This window comes from Falco naumanni, chromosome 4 (genome assembly GCF_017639655.2).
Source record: "Falco naumanni isolate bFalNau1 chromosome 4, bFalNau1.pat, whole genome shotgun sequence".
NCBI lineage: Eukaryota > Metazoa > Chordata > Aves > Falconiformes > Falconidae > Falco > Falco naumanni.
This window is the reverse complement of record NC_054057.1, coordinates 107,524,238-107,546,400: the sequence shown is the minus strand read 5'-3', so window position 1 is coordinate 107,546,400 and position 22,163 is coordinate 107,524,238. Positions and strand designations below refer to the sequence as shown.

The following is a 22,163-nucleotide window of genomic DNA, read 5'->3' as shown; positions in this document are numbered from 1 at the left end:
AGTTCTTTCTTTCTACCAATATCAGAAAATGTAGAAGGCTGAAGAGGAAACAAAAGTTAAACCAAACCATTTAAAAATACAGTACTGTGACAGTTTTTATTTAATTTTTATCAGTACTACATGCTTACTATCACTAGGAACAGACATGCCTTTTTTTTTTTTCCATGTTTTTTTTGTTTGTTTTTTTTTGGTAAACCTATATTAAATGTTGACCTAAAGCTTGCTGTGCCTTGGAAATCTGGCTCAGGAGTTACCTGCACGAATGTTTATTTAATTAGATAAGCACTTAAGTCTGAAAATAAGACAAATACAGGTGAACAAAAAAATTAAATTACAAATTCAGTTCATACAAATATCTCTTATTCTATGCACTAAATCCTGTTAATTAGCCGAGATCTTTTAAAAATTCTTGAAATACTTATGAAACATTATTTACAAATTATATAAATAAATCCTAGGTCACTTTTAAATTAACCAATACAACAAAAAAAGTCGCCTTTTTGTACTGTGTGTACTAAAAATGTTCTTGTTTATTGATCACAACCCAGTTTGCAGTATAAAATGTTTGTTCACTTACATCAAAATGGGTTCAAATAGAAGGAAGGAAGGTATTGGTTTCAAAAGAAAACAAAACAATATTATAAATGCTTAAAATCAATGAGGCTTCTTAATGTTATTTTCTGCACAGTTTGCAGTCATTTTTAGAAGTCCCTTCTACAGTATTTGTCTTGTGAACAGGTCATCTCAAAATAGCAGAGACATAGTTTTAGCAAAGAGAAAATATTCAGTACATTGCTCACATTTCACAAAGACCTTTTACCAGGAGAGAAAGGACAGAGAACGGAATGTCAGTGGCCAGCACAAGCCTTTACAACGTTTAACTTAAAAGGCAGCATTTATAGAACTAATCACAGACTATACACATCCTGCACTGAACAGCAATCAAAAGGACTGGAAAATATACATTTAGGAAAACAAGAGACTGATGGTTTTCCATTAGCTTTGTTAAAATTAATGCTTTTCTCCTTGTCTTTTGTTTTAAAACCAGCATTGACACCACCAACAACTACAACTACCTTTTCCTTTAACATAACACATGCCAGGTAACTACCGTATGTGAGAAATGTACAATAAAAGGAGAGAAACCACTGAATTTCCTATGCAGACACATGAAAATATAAAGCCATACAGATTCCAAAGTGCCATGAATACCAAATTCAAGTGATGGTTTATAGCGTGTAGCAAAGAAACTAAACAGAACTTGCTCTATGGGTTGCCAAGCCCTTCAGTTACATCTTCAGTTTCCCCTTTGGCTGCTTTGGTGAGAATTTCCATCCATTTCATCTGCAGTTCTTCATCTTCCGCACTGAAATACAGAGTTTGCTGGGACTGGCAAAGCTTAAAAACATGCTTCACTTCAAACTTCTCACCAGAACCTGGTAAACTGACTTCGTATCCCAGCAAAGGAATAGGACGTAGGCTCCGTCCATCCTAAAGAAGAACAAATACAAAAAGTCAGCAACAAGCAGTATTTGAAATGGGAGAAGCAGGGGTATGCTGTGCAGGAAAAAAGATTTCCTCTCCGGGGGATAAAAAAACCACCTGTTTCAAACAGTTTAGAACTACCTTCCAAGTAGTAAGACGTGTCTGGAGATGCATTACCCTACACCTGGGACATGGCCAGCAGGCACACACGCTCTGGCTATGCCACAACTCTCACCAAAGTGGGGTTTCTGGGTGCGTGCCCCCGGCTGAGAGCTCCAGCCTGCCACCCTGCCCGCCGGGGGAACACGCGCGCACTTCGATAAGCACATTGATGCAGTTCCAGAGTACGTGTGCGTTCAGCTCCTCCTTCAGTACTACAGCACAGAAAACAGAGAAGAGGCAATATTGACTGCTTGACTCAAAACAATAAAAGGCAATGACTTATCGGTGCTTTATTCTTCTTATTTAAGAAGTTCCCTTTTGCAGTAAGAATACAGATCCAGCAGTGGCATGCATGGATGGGGATTCTCCTATAATTTCACATAACTTATGCATGTTGCCTTTAACAAAAAAAATGTTGCATTAGGTACAGGCAATTCAATCCAGCTGAGAATAGTTCAGTGCAACCCCTCTTGAACCTTGTGGGACATTTGTAAGGTTGATTCAGAGGAGAGAAATAAGCAGAGCTGGACACCGAGAGACACAAAGGCCATGACCAGGGAAGTGACTATGAAATACAGAGTTATTTATGATGCCTTTCAGAGTTGTCAAGGAGGCTGAAGCTCAGATTGTGGAACACACCTCTCTAACAGTCACATCTTGAGCATCAACCAGCCTCTACTGAGTTCTCGGGGAAGATGTACTTTAGCAAGGCAAGGTGTGCCATCACCAAGCCACTTGTTCCAACTGATGCCAGCAAAACATTTTCAAAGGCGGGTCTCCAAACTCAAGTTTAAACCACACAGACACCAAGCATCTGTCAGAAGCTGTCGCCTGTCATAGCAGCTACTTGTGTAGCAGCCTCATACCGAAGCTAACGAGGCATCCCACAAAGAGGTGACAAAGTCACTCTTGTCACCCCAGACCGAATTCAGATGATTTAGTAATCTGGAAGGGGACCACAGCTCTGAGAACAATGGCAAACCCCTCTACTTTTCTAACACGTCAGCTAAAGTAATTCACGTTTCAGAGCTGCTCACATCAATGCAAACACATACGTTAACTAAAGGGGCAAAAAAATACACAGTCAAAAATGTGTCTACAACGTTTTATGAAATCAATGCAGGGTTCCTGATTTATTAATCTATTACTTGTTATTATTATGCAAAAAATGCCAGAGTCCATCTGCTTGAAGACCAAGCACTATTCAAGGAGATTTCTGGTGGCTTTAGGTCAAACACTAAAGAATTCAGTTCCTATTTGAAGTGTAAGCAGTTGTTTTAAAAGTAGTATACAAGTTCTAGATCCTGCCACCACAGCCGCATCCATATAAACAGGGAGGTCTTGCACATGCAGAAGTTTGAACTGGCATGTACAGAGTGGCTCTAGACCTGCATACATGGCAGTGCTGAAGCAAGCAAATATGGGACTGATGAACGCAAAATGCACAAGAGCACATGCAAGCTCAACCATGCCTGCTTCACCGATCTTCTTTTAGAAAAAGACACTACGACTTGTCACATGTAAAACTGGAGGCTGCCCATGACAATGAAAAATGGTATCATTCGTAGCCAAGAAGTGCAGTGCAAGAGCAAACTGATGTTTGAATTGTACACGTTACACCTACCCAACGTGTGCAGACACAGGCAAATTAAGCAGACTGCCTTTGGTCTTGCTTCCTCCCTTTTCTTAATATGATGCTTTTGCCACTTTCTCTGTACCTGCCTGATCCAAAAGGAAGGCATTTAAATTATCTCTGAAAAGCTGCACTACTGACAAATTCAGGTGAAGAACTCAGCCTCAAGTCATAGCACACCCCCAAACCAGGTCACCCTGTGTGACCAGGAGCATCTCTGGACTGCCTCTGCCACCGAGCCCTTCCCCTCCTACTTGGAGTTTAGCAAATCCAGAGGCTATTCCGCACCCACAAGGAACTCAGGCCCTACACCGAGCACATAAGTAGGATTTACAGGCCTTACGGAGAGGTAAATTTCATGTTCCATTTTCAAGAGCCTACTGGATTTGGCTGGTTGAATTGGTGGATGTTTTTTAAAAATACTTTTGTATGCAACATACTAGGGTTGCATGATGTCAGTATTTCATCAAACCAAACTACCCAGCGCTGAAAAGAGCTCCGCTTTATGGTTGATTTCAATAATTTTCTTGAGACACTGAGCGATACACAAAAGTCTACTAGATATGTGACATTGTCAGTAATCACAAGCATCACCGACTCTAAGCAGTATAATACTAACGGGTTATTTATCTAGGTAACTACAGCAGCATTTGTTTATTGCTCTAATAGAGCCATTCCAATATCCAGGGCTTAAGATTTGGGAACAGACAGCCCAGTTCCACCATACAGGCGGTTCTATTTCATGTACCCCTCCACACAGACATCCCTCTTGCACTGGGTGTCAATTTGAGGCGTATAAGCTCTCTTAGGCAAATATACAGAACAACAGTTACCCACTGATGGACCACTACTATTTTTCCCTCCTACTTTTGAGTAGGTTTAGAAAATCCCTGGGTTTTCCACCAAACTCCCACTCAACCCACTTACGATCTAATCCCAGCCTTGCACAAATCATTGAGAGACTCCCATGACGCAACGGTGAGCCAAGATGCAAAGCTCTGCAGGACCACGTAGAAGGACAGGCAGAGCTTCGTGCAGGGCCAGCTAAAGCTTCACCTAAACATGGCCAACAGAGAAGCCGCAAAACTCTAAAACCTGAGCTCAACTTCAAACTACCAGCTACTCCCTTACTTTCTAGGAGTAACTCACCTTTACACGATGAATGAAAGATTTTTCTTCAGAATTTATAAAGCAAAATCTTTTCTTGGATCAAACCTGGTAATTATTGTATACACTAGCTCTTGCTGTACTAGATTTACCCTCCGTATTTCTCCAAAATTCATTACTTCTCTAGCTAGCTGGGACTCCTTAATTGTGCCTTTCTCAATTAGGTGTGAGTTCGTATCAGAGCTGTGGAGGTAGCTGAGCATTTTACAAGGCCAATGGGGACAGAAGGTCCAGGTGGAGCCCTTGGAAAGACACATTTCTGTAAAACTGCTGAGCCTTAAGCCTGAGGTAGTCTTTGCTTATATGCAAGCTCTTCTAATTCCACTCAGATATATGTGACAAACAGCTGCACAAATTCTGTCTCAGTTTGAGGACAGATAAAATTGGTATGATTTCCATACCTAAATAAGCTGTGAATTTTATCCTCATGCATAAAGCCTTATGCAAGACTTAAACCGTGAACACTCAGGGGATTAATTCATTCTCCTGGAACAAGGATCTAAAGCAAAAAAGCAGTTTTCTTGCTATTTCAAAGCCTGTGAGTCTTCCTTATTTCCATCTGCACCGGCATCCCTTCTTCGGTGTGAGGGTTGGGGGTGCAAAGAACAGAAGCTGTGATGGCTTTTACTGTATCAGAAGCTCCAGCTTCAGCTTGGTTTACTCCTTTTTCCCAAGAGGTGCTATTCTTTCTGTTCTTTTTAAAAATAATCTCCCAACTTTCAAACTCCTACAGTCATGCTTCGCTTGGTCTGTGTTTCAAGACCTTTAATACCATTGCTGCCAGTATTTTTCCCAGAAGGCATGTCTTTTTTTAGGCACTGAAATGCTTCTTTGCAGGCCTAAAGAGGTCTGTGAGATAACATCGAGGTGGCTGTACAAAACAGAACACCTGGAAAAGTAACATCCGAGCCCGAGTGGTGCCCGACTGATTCCAGATGCTCAACCACTAGGAAAGCAGCTCTGGAAGAGATTTTTCTTGGAAGCCTAGTGTATACTATGCAAACCAGAACTAACAAGAACGTTGCGTTAGTATCAAAGAATGGGATTTACTTCATATTTTTTTTTCCTTCAGTCAGATGGAAATTGAAGAAAGTATCCAAGGGAGAATGGTAGGCCCTTGAAGAAGGGATTAATTTTTGTTGTTTATAGTGTCAGCCTGCAACTGGTGACTCCCAACAGTAAATCCTGGCTTGATTATTGAACGTAAGAGCTCAGTTACTGAACGTAAGATAGATCAGCCTTGCCCTGTATGCTTTCTTGCAGCTTTACTGGAAGATTTCTCTCACACCTGGAGGGCGCTAACCACTAAATTTAAGTGTCATAAAAATCAACAATCAGTGCCCAAGGCACTGCTCTCTCCTAAAAAATACCATCTTACCAGTAATGTCAACAGAGTCTCAAGATCAAATATGGCAGGACACGGAGCAGAGAATGTAGCATCTGAAGCACAGATGCTCCTCCTGCTTCCAGCCCTAGCTTTGCATGACTGTCAGGACGGGGCCCCGGGGGGTTGAGCATCATTCTGCTATGCTCTAAATACAGCTGATCGACGTCCCATGGGTTATTATTTGTGTCGTCCCGAGACAGTTGGGCACTAGAGAAAATATCTTTCTAGGCCATACTGTGTAAGAGGCATTGCTTCCTCTCAACTCCTTGTTCTGGTCATCTCTTAGATGACACGTTGCTCCTGGGTGAGGAAGACCAAAGAATCTAGACCTCTCCCCGTTCCCACTTGCCTTCCCCAAGCTTGCCTGTGTGAGAGACTCTGCTTTGTACAGGCTACGGAGCCTGCACTAGTCCTTTCCTAAGACACAGCTTTCACATCAGTTGAAAAGTTAATGCAGCGAAGCCATTCTCTCTGCTTTGCTTTTTGAAGCTTTTTTTCCTTTCCCCAGACTCTGACTCCAGAGGGATGTAAAGATTGGGTTTGCTGCACTCAGTTTGTGCTTTGTCTGAGGCTGTTTGCTTTTTCAACTTGTAATTTCAGTCATGCATCTCCTGTCGACTAGGAGGGGAGCCAGGCAGCTCACTGCCTGCAGGAGGAATTGGAAGCTTACCCGAGTGTGGGGTTGGAGTCCTAGATGAAGCCAAGTGGGCTGTGTCTGGAGCTCCAGATTCAGGCTTTCAGTCTCTTTCAACGCTACGCTTAAATCATTACACACGCTTGTTCAAAACCAGAGGTGTTCTTGCTGACAAGCAGCAAAATGAACACACTTCTAAGGACAACGTGTACTTCTTGTTGAACATTTGCAATGGGGTAAGCTTTACTTTGAATAGCTTTATAAAATCATTGGTAATCTTTAGTTCCCAGGCTGCCCCTAGCTACAGCCATACAAACTAAGGTTAATAAAAAGCAAACCCTTCACAGCACTACAATTATAGCAGGGTAATGGTAGGCTGAATTTGGACCCGTTTCTTTTTCTATCTGACCCAGGAGATAAAGCTGTACACAAATGTGTCAAACACCACATAAAAAACTGGATATGGGGGATCTCATTCCAGCATTGTCATTCTTTACCTTCAGCACTGAGGAAGCATGACCGATACTTCTATTTTGCATATTCTGTCATGGAAATGGGCATTTCTGTACTGGACTTTCACCACACACAAATGCTAGTTAGCTTCAACAGCACACTTTAAAAAAAAATGCTTAATGCTAATTATTTCAAATAAAGATAAAAAAATCACATGATGCTATGACAAGGAGCTTTAGCAAACACAGTCCATTTTTCAGGCTGAAGAACTTCTACATTCCCACAAATTCCTCCATCCCCTTGGCCCAGAACTAGGTTTAAAAAAGAATAAAATCTTGAACCAGCAATTGTAATATTCAGACTGCTTCACAGCTCTATACATTTTAGAGGAAAGTGCTTTCCCTAATGACAAGGTAATAAAACCTTTGACTATACCTGCCTGAAACCTCAAAATAACCCCAAAACATAAGCAAATTATCCTTGTTTTGTCCTTTGTTGTTGAAAAATGGAAAAGCTAAGCTACGAACTTAAATATTTGCTCACAACCATATCAGCAGTAACTACAGATAACAAGGAAATTTGAAATCTCTGAGGCTTTGTGCTATATTCAGAATACCAAGTTAATTTCTGTTGTTGAAACCAAGCCAAATCCTTTGACCTATTTCTCAGTTTGACATATTTAAACTTAGGCTTTTTAATTTTTTCTTTTTCCTGTGTGTTAACCCTCATGAATGCCATTTTACCTGGCTACTTCCTTGCAGATACAGAACAAGAGGTTCAGTCTTGGGGATGGTCACCCACATTCTGTACCAAGTCTTCCCTTTTTCAAGGAACTGGAGGTAGCTGCTGAAGAGGCTATTTTCGGCTGCTAAGATGCTTTGCTTCTGGATGAAGGGAAAAAAAAAAAAAGAAGGAAAAAAAAAAAAGGGCTGTTTCCACTGATGCTTACATAGGCAAAAATACTTAGAATTAAGTATGAAAAATACTTACAAGTTGTCCAGAGTCAATTAATATTGTAGGGCAAATGCTGGATAGCCCATAGCTGAACAAAAGTGTAGTCATTATTATATACCGTCAAGAAACAGCACAATTCCACGTAATACAGGCAGATGCTGAGCTACTGTTCCCAGCGGACATGAAGTTAAATTCCACCTCCACCAAGTAAATTGAGAATAGTAATTAAGATGATGCAGCTAGTTTCTTGCTTAGCAAAGTAGCCTGGGAGATGATTTCAAATTAATGCAAAAGGTGTATTAATGGATACTCTTGTGCATGGATGCAGAGAGATGTGAGCCAAATCAGAGAGCACTAAGGCAAAAAAAAGATTGAAAGAAATTTTTGTATTCTGATAGAAAGCAAAAGAAAAGTAAAACTCCTTTTCATATCAGACTCTACACGGAAGTCTCCTGGGAATTTCTGGCATCTGCTAATAACATTTGTAAAGTGGCAATCTCCTCAGCTGCTGTTAAGCTTGTTAAGAAAGTTTAATGTAAATAGGAGGGAAAGAAAAAGACCAGCTCTCATCTTTCTTTTTTATACACCTAGTTTCTTGCATTTTACCTGATCCTTTGAAGATTTAGCAGAAGGCTAGAAGCCTGAGTGTATGAGGGAAAGATGACTCTTTTCCTTTGGTTTTTGCAGTTTTCTGCTGTAATCTGCTTTCTAAAGTAAAGCCATAGGTCACGTTTCACTGGTTTGCTTTTTGGCTTTTCAGATTAACTCTGGGCTGGGTAGCTGTAGATTTTCACTTTACTGGCAAACAGCTCTGCTTAAACAGTGCTAGAAAGTTTATTATGAGATACCACAGACTATACTGATGCATTCTAAGCACTCATCATCTGCAGTCATAGCTGTAGTGTGTATCTGCAGTTTTTGATGGTATCAAGCTCCAGATCCAGAATCTTCTCTGCGCTCTGCAGATGTGGTAGCTCAGGGAAGGGCAACGTGCATTTCTAGCTTTACCCTACTTTGTATTTCTGAGATTCTGGATGTGTTTGGGTACAAACCTGACAGAGCACCTGAGCAGCAGAGTTCACTCTGGGACACGATGCTAGTATAATTTTACCTGTGTAGGTACATTTAGTAGCCTGGAAAGAAATATAATGTGCTGGGAAGCAGAGCAGGGCAGGGTCTAAAAAGACTATTTGAGGAAGCATTTATTACAGGAGCTCTGATATGCACTGGCAGGTTTCTTGCTCAGTCTAGCTCTTTTCCATGCAGTTTTGTTCTCATGAAGGGTATAACAAGGCTGAAGGCAGTCTGATGGCACTGAGGGGTAGCTTCCAGAAAGATGTTTTTCAAGGCAAGATGTTTTTCAGTATAGGCCACAATTGTTCCCTAATTTTCCATGCCATGCTCAAAGCAGAATGGTGGTAGGTCAGCACATCAGGGGGAAGGACGATTTGCAATGAAGTTAAGTTCTCTGTGTCTCAGTGTGTCTTTCCAGAATTTGATGTCCCTGTGGGTCCACTTTCAACAGAGATGAATGTCCTCTTTTACATATCTGTGACTTCTGGCTGTATTTCACAGGTAAAATAAATGAAAACCTTTCTTCAAGGTGGTCCATGAAAAGCATGGCACGTAACGATACCCACAGCTCTGCCAACAGTCTAAAAAAAGCATTGGTAAGAGAAGGTTCAGTTGTGGGCGAGGATATAACAAATCAGTTTGCCAACACGTTTCTTGTTCTTGTAAAAAATAAGGGTAGGATGTGCTGCTATCATGGTATAAAGCTTGTTGACATCTGTGTCAATTGTGAAGCAGCAGTTTACACAGCATCATTTCTGGAAGTCAAGTCTTGGAGAAAAGAGTCTGCCTTATAGCAGGTTACAGAAAGTTTCTGTGAATCCTGACAGTCTTTCAGAAGGATGCCATACTTTTGCACAATCAACTAAGAAAAAATTCCCTTCAATAATATTTTGACAGGATGTGAAATAAGGAGTGCAAAAGTATCTTCTAGATGGTGTAAAAGTGAAAAAGCAAATCTTATTTTGTCAAGTTCTGCCAGTGGTTATTGCGCACAACTCAAGATCTGAAATGCCCCACAATAAAAACAAACCAGAAGTTTTTCCTCTTTTTTTTGTTACTTTGAAAGCTGAAACCTAGCTGCAAAATCTGTGTGCATCCCTGTCTGATCAGCATCCCACAATGAACGCTTGCCATTTACAAACAGCATTCAGGCTGCATGCACATTCCATACAAATTATAGGCCAGAGGGTCAAATATCACGGTGGGGGGAAAAAGGTAATAAATTTTGTTTTAAATAATTACATTTAAAACAAAAAAATAGAAGAGAGAGACTCACAAGGGCAGCTAGCACACCAAAAATTCTTAGCTAAATACTGTACCTCTACAGCTAGTCTTTTCTTTTGTTCTCCGACTGCTTCCACTCCAGGGCTGCATGGGCTTGCTGGTAACTGCAGAAAACACTCTTTACACACTCGATTGTGACGGCTGTTATCTGCAAGTGTTTTGAACTCGGAGCATTTTGCACAGATCACCTGTATCAGAAAGATGGTGCTTTATTAGCCATCACTAAGACATAACGCTTCTCCAAAGAAAGTGGCTTGCAGAATGGTTGTTATTAAAGTTAAATCCGGAAAACTAATGGAAGCATAAGATAGAGTAACCAATATAATATTTATTTTCTTTACCTTCATCAATAATTATTTTTTTTTGTGAACCCATGCTGCATACCAAAATACCTAATTAAAGAAAACATACGCCTTTTGGGAATCACTTTATGATTAACACCACACAAGTATGAATTTCTTTTCTTATAAGCCTCTGTAAGTCAAAAAGGGCTTAGGATGACAAAGCCATTAGTGCTTTTTAAAGCCAATCAAAAAACGGTCTAGGAAGGGCTGATTTCCAGAGCAAAGGTGGCTGACTTCCTCATCAATCAGGCATCAAGTTCAGCCTGACAGAACGGAGGAATCCAAAACTGACCGACCATTTTAAAAGCACAGTCTGATATATTATCCATTTAAAACTCTTTGTCTGATACCAAATTAACAAGTTTTGATTCCTTTCCTCAGCTGCCAAGATCATACAAGGACACATCAGTCCCACGAAACCGGCACTCGTGAAGAACAATGGATCTGCAGCTCGGGAACATGTTTTCACATTTAAGCTCTGACGCTACCACTCGCTATCGCACCGCTGCTCCAGGGAGAGAAGCTGTTCCCCTGGCATGCAAGGCAGGGGCAGGCAGCCTGGATCAACATCCATTCCAAATTTACTGCACAAGAATACACCTCAAACAGCCTTCAGGTACAAGTACATATTATCATACGCTTCACTGCAAGACGTTAATTACTGTACGAAGGCAACTGCCTTAGTTCAGCAAGTGTTAAGGGAAGCCGGGTTCTATGAACAGAAGCAAGCTACCATTTTTAGAAACATGACAGTCTTTCCTGGAGAAGAATTCACTTCTTTAATTTGAATGCTATTGCCACATCACAGAACATCGCATAACCAACAAGTGTTTAACAATAAATGATTAATAAAGTAATTTTGTTATCTCACCGTCCGTGGCGGCAAAGCTATTATGTAATTCCTTTAATAATACTGAGCTTTGCAATGGAATATTTTAAACCTCCAGAAATATATTTCATTATTTTAGTAGTTATTAATAAAAACAAACCCAGAAGGTTGAATAATCCCAACTCCAGCGCAAAAGTATCTCCTCCACAGTCATTTTATTTCAATTGCTGAGACTGAGGTTTCTTTAAACATCTTAACTATATATATTTGCGCCTCTCTTCAGCTGAAAATTTATCTCCACTTCAAATGAATAATGGTATTTAAATAACATTAGTTACATTAGGAACAGTGAACCATGAAACTCAAGCCATAGAAGGCAAGTTTCATGTCATCTTACAGAAATCAATCTCATCTTGGCTGTGGTTGTGATTTGCAAAAAAACACCTGAGAATTCAGCTCTCAGCACAGGGCACTGGGGAAGAGCGGCCAAGTGCCTTCAGTAACCTGGCCTTGAATCTCTAGGACTGGGTTCTTTTGCCTTTTCAAGGAGGAGGACATCACTTTGGTGCAAGCAATTCTCAACAGCTTTGCTTTAGGGAAAGAACCACCCACCCATCTTTAATATTGTATATTCAGCTGTCCACCCTAGAAAGAGCTGCTGTGTGAATGAGGCTGACAGCAGGCCATTCTGTTTCTGCAAACAAAATATAGGGGACAGCTCCCTCCCCAGATATACACACCTCCCCAGGGAAAGCACCACCTTTCTTTTTATCCACTGAGGCACTGTATTTGCCTTTAAAACAGCCCCAGACTAGGCAAAACCAGAATTTTGCTCTTTCTTCCCCTGATTCCCAGGGAGCAGAGCAAGTGGAAATATCTGCTCTGTCAATGACCTGCCACAAATGAGAACATCTTAGTTCCTGCACTGAAAAAAAAGTAATAAATTCTCTTCAACAGTCTCTGCAGAAGAAACTAGAAAGCTCAGTGCATTCTGATACTTACGGCCCCACACTGCTTACAGTGGTGTCGCCTTTTAGTGATGGAGTTGAAGCTTTCGCTGCAGCTCTTGCAGGTCTGTTTCTCCTTGTCTCGCTTGGATTTGGAAGATTTCCTACAGGAATCACTCTGAAATGAAAAGTAAAACTACGTGATTTTTTTTTTTTTTTAAAGAAAGATTGCAAAACAATTCAGAGACCTACTGACGAAGGTGGTCTTTGGGTTTCACACCATTTTAGGAAAGGATTGACATCAGTTCTGCTGGCAACCCACAACTGGCCGGCCGGCCGAGCCACCGGGGGTTTCTGGGCTTGCATTACGTGACTGCAGATTGCTAAAGCTGATGCCTCAAGTCCCTCCCTGCCCGCTCGTGCCATGGACCGACCTCCCCTCACTGTCTGTTGGTGAGGAGGAGGAGGAGGAACGGGCAACGTGGGTTTCTTCAGTGCTTTGCTTCTGGCCCTCACCTCTTCCTCCCTGCTGCAGCACGACTTGCTTAAGGTAAACGTTGACTTTGTAAGCACGCTGTAAGCTGCTGTTTGTGGGGAGAGGGTGCGGAGGTTTGGGGGGAAGCAGCTTGGTCGAGGAAGCGAGTGGTGCTGACAGTGGATTTTTGCACGACCCAACTACAAATGCTTAATTTAGGAGTTTCCTCAGGCTCCCTCCCAGCCTGTGATGATAAAGCTCCTCAGGAAGACAGAGACGCCTACGCCAGGGACCTGCTATCAGCTGCTCTTGGCAGAAGACACTTTCCACCAGCTGTCTAGAAAGCCAAGCAAGTTCAGCCTCTGAAGCTATGCACCTAAGCTGTTACATACAAGTCACTCAGTACAGCTAAACAATCGTACAATTTTCTGATAAACTGAAGACCACTAACATGACAATGTGCAGTTCACAAAAATACAGCTTCCCACAGAACTTCAAGCAGACCCTCTGTTTTGTTTTCTTTTTTTAAAATACATAAATATTGTTCCTCCTTCCTTGTCAGCATGGTATGTGCAGCTCCCGGGGGGTAAGCCCGGGCCACCCCCAGCCAGGCAGCGTCTGCCGGGACACCCAGCCTGAAGGACGGGGCTGGAACACGTTCCTCTGGCACAGCTCTTTCACGGGAAGAGGTTCGATAACTCTTCATTTTTGTTTGCTTGACACAATCATTCAACAGACTAGCGGGACGTTTCCTCTAAACCAAAAGTGCAGAGGTATTTTACATTTTTTTCTGAAAAATCAACCAGGCAAAGATCAGGCCCGTTGTAGGTTACACAGATGCTGGGCTCCTCAACACCCCCCCTCTCCCTTTAAAGCACCCATGCACACTCAGTCACAGCTTAGGCCCACCTAAGACAGAACAATTGGCTCAAATTTCTCTTTTTAAGGCAGATGCAGGCACGTGAGGGTGGGAGGAAAGGCAGCAGCAATTACAATTAGCAGAGGCTGCCCACAGATCACCATGCAGGTGCCACCGGCGCCAGGGAAATGCTGTCATTTGCCCTCAGGTCTCACCTTAGTGATTCCAACTAACCTGCAGAAGTCACTAATACAGGTTTTCAAGGCCAATTAAAAAAGAAAAAAAACCACTATCAAATTTTAAAAGCTGACACCACTCCCATCTTTCCTTGGGTCTCTGCCCTGCCATTCCCAGGTTACAGAGGGAAACAAATTGTCTTTCAGCAGAGCAATTGAAACCACCCGGGCTTGTAATGGCATTACACAACAAAACCAGAACTAATTGCTTCTAATTGGATCGGATCTTTTCATTTTTATTATTTTTTCTATAGCTGCAATAGCAACGTTTCAAACTTGTATACAAGTACATAGGACGTTTTGCAATTCAACTTGGTGAAGCACAGTCATACGGATTCGTTCATTCAGGAAAATCACTACTGTACCACCATACATGCCCATATTAACTGCTCAGCAAAACAGAGTGCTTGCAAATCCAAGTCCTCCCACACACATCAGCGGAGTGCTGTATTTCACTTTTCTTGTGAAGAACCAGATGTAACCAGTACAACATTGAATTACACCAACTGAACAATGCCTCAGATGAATCACTGGTAAAAACATTCCTTTCAGACTTTATTAGACCCCTCCAAGTAAGGCGTATAATTAGGGTGATTTGAAAAGCTGTTACTGATCAACAGCAATTTACAGAGTGACTTTTTTATTTGTATCGCGTACACTGGCTAAAGTCATCTGTTTTTCACTCTGATCTTGATGCTAAAGCTATTTAATTTTTTAGAAGACTGATCTTCCTTCCACTGGCCAGGGAGGGTTCCCCTTAAGTTGTTAGATCAGAGCACTTCCTCACCAGCCAGCTTATTTTTTGCTTAATAGTTAAAATTTGCATATAGCATAACCAGTCTTTTGATTCTTATGTTCACAGCAATTTCACTAGTGTTCCTGGAATAGCGAGAGCATAAATGAAGGCCTCCTGAGCTGTGACTGGAAAATAATCTTGACAAATGTTAAACAAAACCAGTTTTTGGCTTTCAGTTGGTATCTACACATGCCTGCAAAGGAAACATGCTGAAGTTCCTCTAACATGAACTGAATGGACTGCTTCGTGTAGAAATTGGTTAATTTGATTTGTCCTTCAGCAGGAATATCCATCATCACCCATATGCATGTTGCTGTAACACAGATAAGGCTCAAGTTGAATACTTCCTCTAATGGATCTCGTATTTGGCTCCCTCCTCAATGTGAAACAGTCTGGGTACTGTTCACTTTCAGAAATACATGACCCATATTTGACAAAGGAAAGAAAGCAGACTGGGTTTACATTGGGCAAGATTTGTTATGACAGTTTTGCATAAGCCGTTATTTTAGATCATTATATTTTAACTTGTGCTGTAGCACACAACAAGCATTTAATACTAACTTCACTAATCAAAAAAGGCCCTGCATAAAGAGGTCTTTAAGTGTTTGAATACCAGCAACATTTCATAATATTTCTCAACATTATGAGAATACAGTGAGAACACAAGAGTTTGAAGCATTGCTATTGCAGCTGTAGAAAAGATAATAAAATGAAAATGTATTTTCCTTATGATTTGGCAAATTCCAATGAGCAATTACAGAAGACTTATTCAATATTATGTTATTTAACCACTGACACTGGAAAAGAATTAAGTAGCCTTTTTCTTTCCACCCCTGTGAAAACCATGAGACTTCACGGCATGGGCAGTCCCCCCATCCCACCCAGCGATGGCTCAGGAAGCTGACCTTGCCATGTGCTCTTAACTGTACACCATCTGAACAGAGAGGCTTTTGTAGAAAACAAGGACGTGCATTGTAATCCACAAACCTTGTTCGTCAAAGATAAACTTAACAGTCACTTTGCAACCCTGTCCTTTCTTACACAAGCTGTGTTAAGAGGGAAGCTAATACAAAGCTGCCCCAGTTGAAGCTGGAATATCTCGGTACTAAGGCACTTGAATAATTGTCATATTTCTCATCTGTCTCGGTGTACCCAGCTCTGTTTTGAAGCTGGTTAGCCTGACAGGAAAATACTTGCATAAAATCTGTTCAGAGCCAGGATCTACAGTAAATCCTTTCAGACTGGGCTATTTTGACCACTAATTTGCTTTTACTCCACAGCTGCATCTAACTAAATCTTGACAGTTTCCTCCAACTTTAACATTTTGGTGGAACAAGAGCCGATGCCCCAGTGAGAGGTACAGCTCACACCTAGAGCTAAGGGCCTGCAAGGCTAAGGCTGCGGCTGGCCTGCTTAGGAAAGCAGGCATCACATCATTAGTGGACCACTGGAGCCCTGGTTTGCTTCTGAAAAGCTGGGAAGAAACACCAAACAGGTGGTAGGAACCAGCACAAACCCCAGTGGGCTCAGGAGACTTGTTCTGACATTTATTGCTTGCTACATATTTCATTCTGTCTGGGTCAGTAGGTAGAAATTAAGCCTCAGTGCTGTACATGCAATATATACGTGGTCTGATGAGACTCTTACTATGGGCGGATGCAGGAGCCACAAAGGGGTTTCAAATCTTTTTCTTCTCACGCTTATACAGCTGCGTATTTTCCATTTACAAATTACATATTTAGAGACACCCGCAATGGGGCAGAACATCAGCAGGTGTTTCTGGAAACGCTGAATATACATGATAAATTAATTTAAATTAGGTGGTATATTTTGTACTTTGTAATGCAGCAAAATTGTTTAGTTTGTTTCTCTCTATGCCAGTAGAGGTTACACGCAAGGTTACATGCAAGACAACCTTCCACTAGCTTGCACTTTCCTGGTGCATATAGGTTGAGTATAAAGTGTGCTACCGGTGCAGCGCAGCAAACTGTTCCCACAATGCTGTACAGCAAGCAGGTTATGGTTGCTGCAGGAGGTTTTCAGTCTGGTTATGCTAACGAGCGAGACTGAAGAAAACCCCAGCAGACTCTTCAGCAGACTCAGCAGAACCACAGGAAGATGTTCGTTTGCTGACCACCACTACCACCAAGTGGTTTGCATGGGGAAGCTGTTAAGCATAGAGTGCACTTGCTCATGCACTCATGGAGCTGTTTCTACAGGGACATCATCATTAAAAATTGATATTTTCTAAAGCTGCATCCAACAGCTGAATTCACTGCTCACGCTGATGTTATCCATTTGCTACAATACAGCAGAATGAGATCCCAGAATCAATACTACACAATTTTGGATATTTTTAGTTTGTGTTTTTGATCAGCTCCGTATTTTTTTTTCTATCTCAGGAATTAGATTTTTTTTTCAAATACACAACTTAAGGAAAATTACTTCATGTGTTAAGATATACCATGCAAATCACTGACACAACTATTTATAACCAACTAAAAAGATCTAAAATTTATTACAACTAAAATTTACATTTCCCTAAGAAACTTCAGACCAACAGTACATTTTATGTGTTTGTTTTTAAGTACCATATAAAACATCTTTTTCATTAAGCAGCTAGTTCACTATAGCATCTGTAACTCAAGAAAAGGGGCACTAATCACAAAACTGACTACAAATAAATAAAAAATTGCTTAGGGAAAATACGAAGTGCAAGCAGACAATTAACAGCAAGGAGTACACTAATTACAAACACTGATTTTTAATAAGCTCTGGTTTGTATAGGTGAGGTTGCTGGCTTGTTTAACAGCTTTTCATTGATGCTCTGTAAACTCTGCCAGTAGGTTACAAGCTTGGCCAGAGGTCTGGAAAAGCCTGCAAAGTGGGTCCTTTGTAATTAAAAAGGCCATGTTAATACATAATATCCTATAGTAAGTCTCAGCAGGTAAGGGGGTTTTTTTAGTTGTTGTTTCTTCTTGTTGGAGCTTTTATCAGTGAACTCAGCTGACCCTAAGCCATTTCCTGAAAATCTATTATTCTTAGACAAGATTTTAGAAGGCAGAGAAAAGAATGTGAAAAAATAAACCTTATTAAGGACTCAAAATGAGTTTGCCTCAGCAGCAGTCACAGACGTTGTACAGAGCAAAATGAAAAATACCTTTGAAAGTATATTTTGCTTTTGCAGCGGCCAATCACTTACAGGCCAGAGATGTATGAAAGTACTATCATCTCCTCCTCTGTATTGGCAGAAACATGAAAAGCACGCTATGAAAGAAGTGTTAACCAAAATTTAGTTCCGCAGATGAAATCCCGAGTTACATATTATGACAGTGTTAACCAGCTAGGTTTCCTTGTTTCTCTTTGCCCTCCTCCCTGCAAGCATTCACTGTAGCTATCAGAATTGAAAACAAGCAAAAAACCCACAAAAATCCCCCAGTACTACAAATGTAACAACCAACCCCTCCACGTAGGTTCCCCATAACTAGGCTCACAACACGCCAGCAGCATTTATCTGGAAGGGGAGGATTTAAATTCACTGATGCTGCAAACACTGCAAGTAGTGGTGTGTATCACTGTGCCAAGAAGTTAAGGACAGCACAGCTGCAGCAAGGGACAGCAGAATATAAACTGCTAGACTGAAGTATCTCTGATTTTTTTCCCTGCTACAAAAGAAATATAACCCGCAACCCCCCGAGCCCCACCTTGCTCTACTGAAAGTATTAGCTTCAAATTACTTACCCCTCCAAACACACCACCACCATCTGCTCCTGGCATCGATTCCACCGAGCTGGTGCTTGCTGTCTGAGGGGAACAGAATGACACAGACCTATTTCAACACGGACACTCTTCCTAAAATATATTAAACACTGAAAAAGAAAACGCGGCATCATTTGCTTTTAGCCCCTCAACTCTTTACTTGTGAATACACTTTAATTGCACGTGTGCTCAGCTACCCTCAGATACTGGGCTGACTATGAAGTGTGTGACTTTACAGATGGCACTGGGCTGCCAAGCCTGCTTCCCACGGCAGCATGTGCCTATCCCCCACAAGCACTGCAGAAAGCAAACGGCCACATTTGCTGTTACACCGCTCCGTTTGAGCCCTGCAAGCCAAACAAGCAAGTGCTTTGTGTAGTCAGCAGATTCAGAGAAGGAAGAACATTTATTCCATTCAAATACTACTCAGTTAAGCTTTTCTTAATTGCAATACATCTCTTAATCTATTAATAAATGCAAACTGGCATCTATATGTATTCACTCTCTGTACGTATTCAACACACACAGAGAGCAAATAACAAGCTTGCCTACAGTAAAATCATAGACTACATCCTAAAATGAAAACAATCTCACCTGTCATTAATTTACTGGGAGTTTGCTAGTTTACCAGGGATTCTCAAAATATTAGAATCTTTAAGATACATTCTCCTGTTATTCCCATAGGTCATTCTTCCTTTGTAAATTAGACATCTCAGACTTCCAGGTCACCCAAATCTCCAGTGCACTTTTGCACTCTAGCTTCATCCCATTTGAAAGTCAGAAGCTGTAATTTCTGTTACTGAAAACAACCCAAACTGTAGCTTTAAGTGGCCAAATTCAAGAGCTATTCATTCTGATACCTAGTTGTATCTATTTATACACTAATACAATCAACCAGCTCTTGAGAACAAGCAAATGAGCAAATGCATCCCTTGGGGCTAGGGCTGTGCCATCCCGGCGCATTTCCTCAGGGAATGCCACTTAATTAAAGGAAAGCATCTTGGACTTGACTCTAGCCAACTATTTCTGCTTGTGCAAAAACCCAAGAACCCTAGGGTCTTCACATCAGCTATTCCCCAGTCCTGTGGAAAGGGGTTTCTTTCCAATGAAATCTCAATCAACCCAGGTATTTAGATCCTAGCAAAAGGAGCACCTGTATGCTGTGACATGGGGCTTGGGAAAGAAAATGCAAAATGTGGAGAGAAAATGGGATCTGAAGGAGAGATCGAGAAAAACCCCAGCAGGTTTAGGGTAAAGAGTAAATTCTTCTAGTTGCCTGTTCAGATCCCTGTGCCCTTTTAACATTTATTTGGATTAATGTGCTAAAAATCAAGTACCCTCTACTCTTAACCTAGAGAAGATTTCCAAAGGGCTTCTCCCCCTTACGTTACCATTACTGCTCAAAACGTGTAGGATTTGGTTCGGAGGAGGACAGTTAATCACGCTTGTCAGAACCACCCCAAAGCTAGGAGGAGGAACAGAAACAGGGATGGGAAATAATAATGATTTAATGGCGTCTAAAAATCATGATCTGACTAACAGAAGCATTCACAAGTCTCAAATCTTAGGGACGCCAGTTCCACAGAACTGAGCTCGCTGTGGCACTTTTTCTTGCTGGTCTTCTAACAACGCACAAACTGCGTCCTTCCCACACACCATGAGCCTGCAGCTCCCCTGAGATCAAGGAGTGGTGAAAGAGGTCCTTTTCTTTGGGAACCTTATTAGGCAGCTTTAAAAACAAAACAAAACAAAACAAAACCTTTAAATGGCTTTGAAATGCTGCAGATGAAAACGGAAAACAGGGAAACGAGTGTCCTCTTTCTGAAGGAACTAAGCCACGAAGGGACCCTGAAGCTTTCTGAAAAAACTTTAAAGACCACGGCTGCAGTCACCCTGCAGGGGAATGACTGGCAATGACTCCCCAGTCACCTCCTGACAGGTGGGAGTTTATTAACTTCTGTACATTATTACACAGGCATAATCTTAAGAATCGGGTCAAATGTCAGGTCTCTGCACCTCCAAAAAACCACAAGTCTTCTGTAGGCAAATTACAGGCTGAAGATCAACCCCTAATGCTTGTATGAGGTTATGTAAGTCAGCAGGGAAAAGAAAAGCATGGTAAGAACTGCGTGCTAAGGCACGCACTGGTCATGCAACTGCAATCAATCATAAGCACTGTAACATATCAAATGTATGGCCAAGGATGGAAGAAAAGCAATTTGGCTCTTTTTCTACAGGCTTATTAGAACCAGAGTCCAATTTCTGGTAGCTGTTACAGATCCAGCCCAGAATCCATGAATGCATATCTATTTCTTGACTCATGAGAGAAAAAATAGGAAGATCATTGTCATTTTTTCCTCTAAAGCATGCTGTCCAATATTCCATACATATGATGAGAGATGCATGGTGGATGCTGCCTACAGCAGCTTATTGCTACTGAGAACGCTCTCAGTATTTGTCCAGTTTTCCTTACAGAACTACCTTCAGGTCTTTTTAACTGGCAGCGATTTCTGCCACATTTAGCTGCGACATTCGTTTTCAAAGCTGATTATCTAGATAAGCTAATCTCCTAAAAATGCAGGTTAGCATTATGGAATAAAATAAATTAAGTTGCATACTGCATTTATATCACAGCCAGGAGATAAAGCAGATTTCTGCTCTGCTTGACTTTTATGGCTACACCATTAACACAGAAGCAAAATAAAATGGAATTTACAAAGCAAGACAATAATAATAAAGTTGAACAGACACTGTGTCTTAATTGGATAGAAAGAAGTGTGCTTAGCAGTTTGCTTATTTGCAAAACATTTTTTTTTCCATCAAAGCATCCTGGTTCTGAAGGCATCCATGAGTTAACTTAAACATATAGGCATTAACTGATTGTTTTCCAATTTTTTCTGAGTAATTGTAGCTGATGAATAGCTCAAGATCAGTAAGCTACACCGTATTCTGAAAATGGCTCATTGCTGGCTGCTATCAACAACAGGATCCTAGACTCTGCAAAGGTTTGCAAAGATCTCTGCTGTCAGCCTGATTAATGTTGGGATGAAAGGAATATCTAGCATCTCTCCTGAGCTCCCTGGGAATCAGTCAGATAAAAATCCAGCAATACGGAGTCACTGAATCAGATCTGGGAAAGGAGAGGTTTCAAAAATGGTTAGGTACCAAACAAAAAAACAAACCAAACAAAAAGTTTAGGAAAAGTGGGGGAGGAGGAAGATAAAAGGGCGCCAAGTTTAATCTCTGCAGATGGACCTTCTCTGCCTGTGCTCCAAGATTTACCACCTTTGACCACGTCATCAACACACAGGCAGCTCTGCATGAAATTCCTAAAAATTTCCCCCCTTCAGGCTCTCTCCTCTTTAGCTTGTAGCAAATGACTGTGGCTAAGGTTATCACCATTATTTTCAAGTCAAATGAAGAGATATTATCATCCTTATGTGAACACTTTAAAACCAAAATTCCTATCAAACACAGCACAGAGTAATAAATTACAGTTGCAGAGAAGCAGAACAAACTTACAAAACTATTTTGTGTATTTACTTGAAAAGCATTCTTTCTCATATGTATTTAATATCTGTAAGATAGTATTTTTGAAAGCATCATTTTTTTCCCCAACTCTTTAAAACTTTTAAAATAATTATAAAATAAAAACCAGGAAATAATCCCAAAACACAGCTCTGAG

At 41.1% G+C, this 22,163-nt stretch overlaps 1 protein-coding gene across 6 annotated transcripts in view; it reads right to left on the bottom strand.

Annotated features, from left to right (window-relative positions):
* Positions 1-176: 176 nt before the first annotated feature.
* FGD3 (FYVE, RhoGEF and PH domain containing 3) overlaps positions 177-22,163 on the bottom strand; it is a 114,108-nt gene continuing 92,121 nt past the window's right edge. For 5 of the 6 annotated variants that reach the window (XM_040591637.1, XM_040591642.1, XM_040591640.1 and 2 more), the window contains exons 15-19: positions 18,461-18,523; positions 12,409-12,531; positions 10,269-10,421; positions 7,665-7,805; positions 177-1,491 (exon numbers count right to left, since the gene is read on the bottom strand). In XM_040591637.1, coding sequence (XP_040447571.1) covers positions 1,267-1,491; positions 7,665-7,805; positions 10,269-10,421; positions 12,409-12,531; positions 18,461-18,523 — 705 coding nt within the window. In that variant the 3' untranslated portion in view covers positions 177-1,266. The other variant, XM_040591643.1, reaches the window with a different exon arrangement.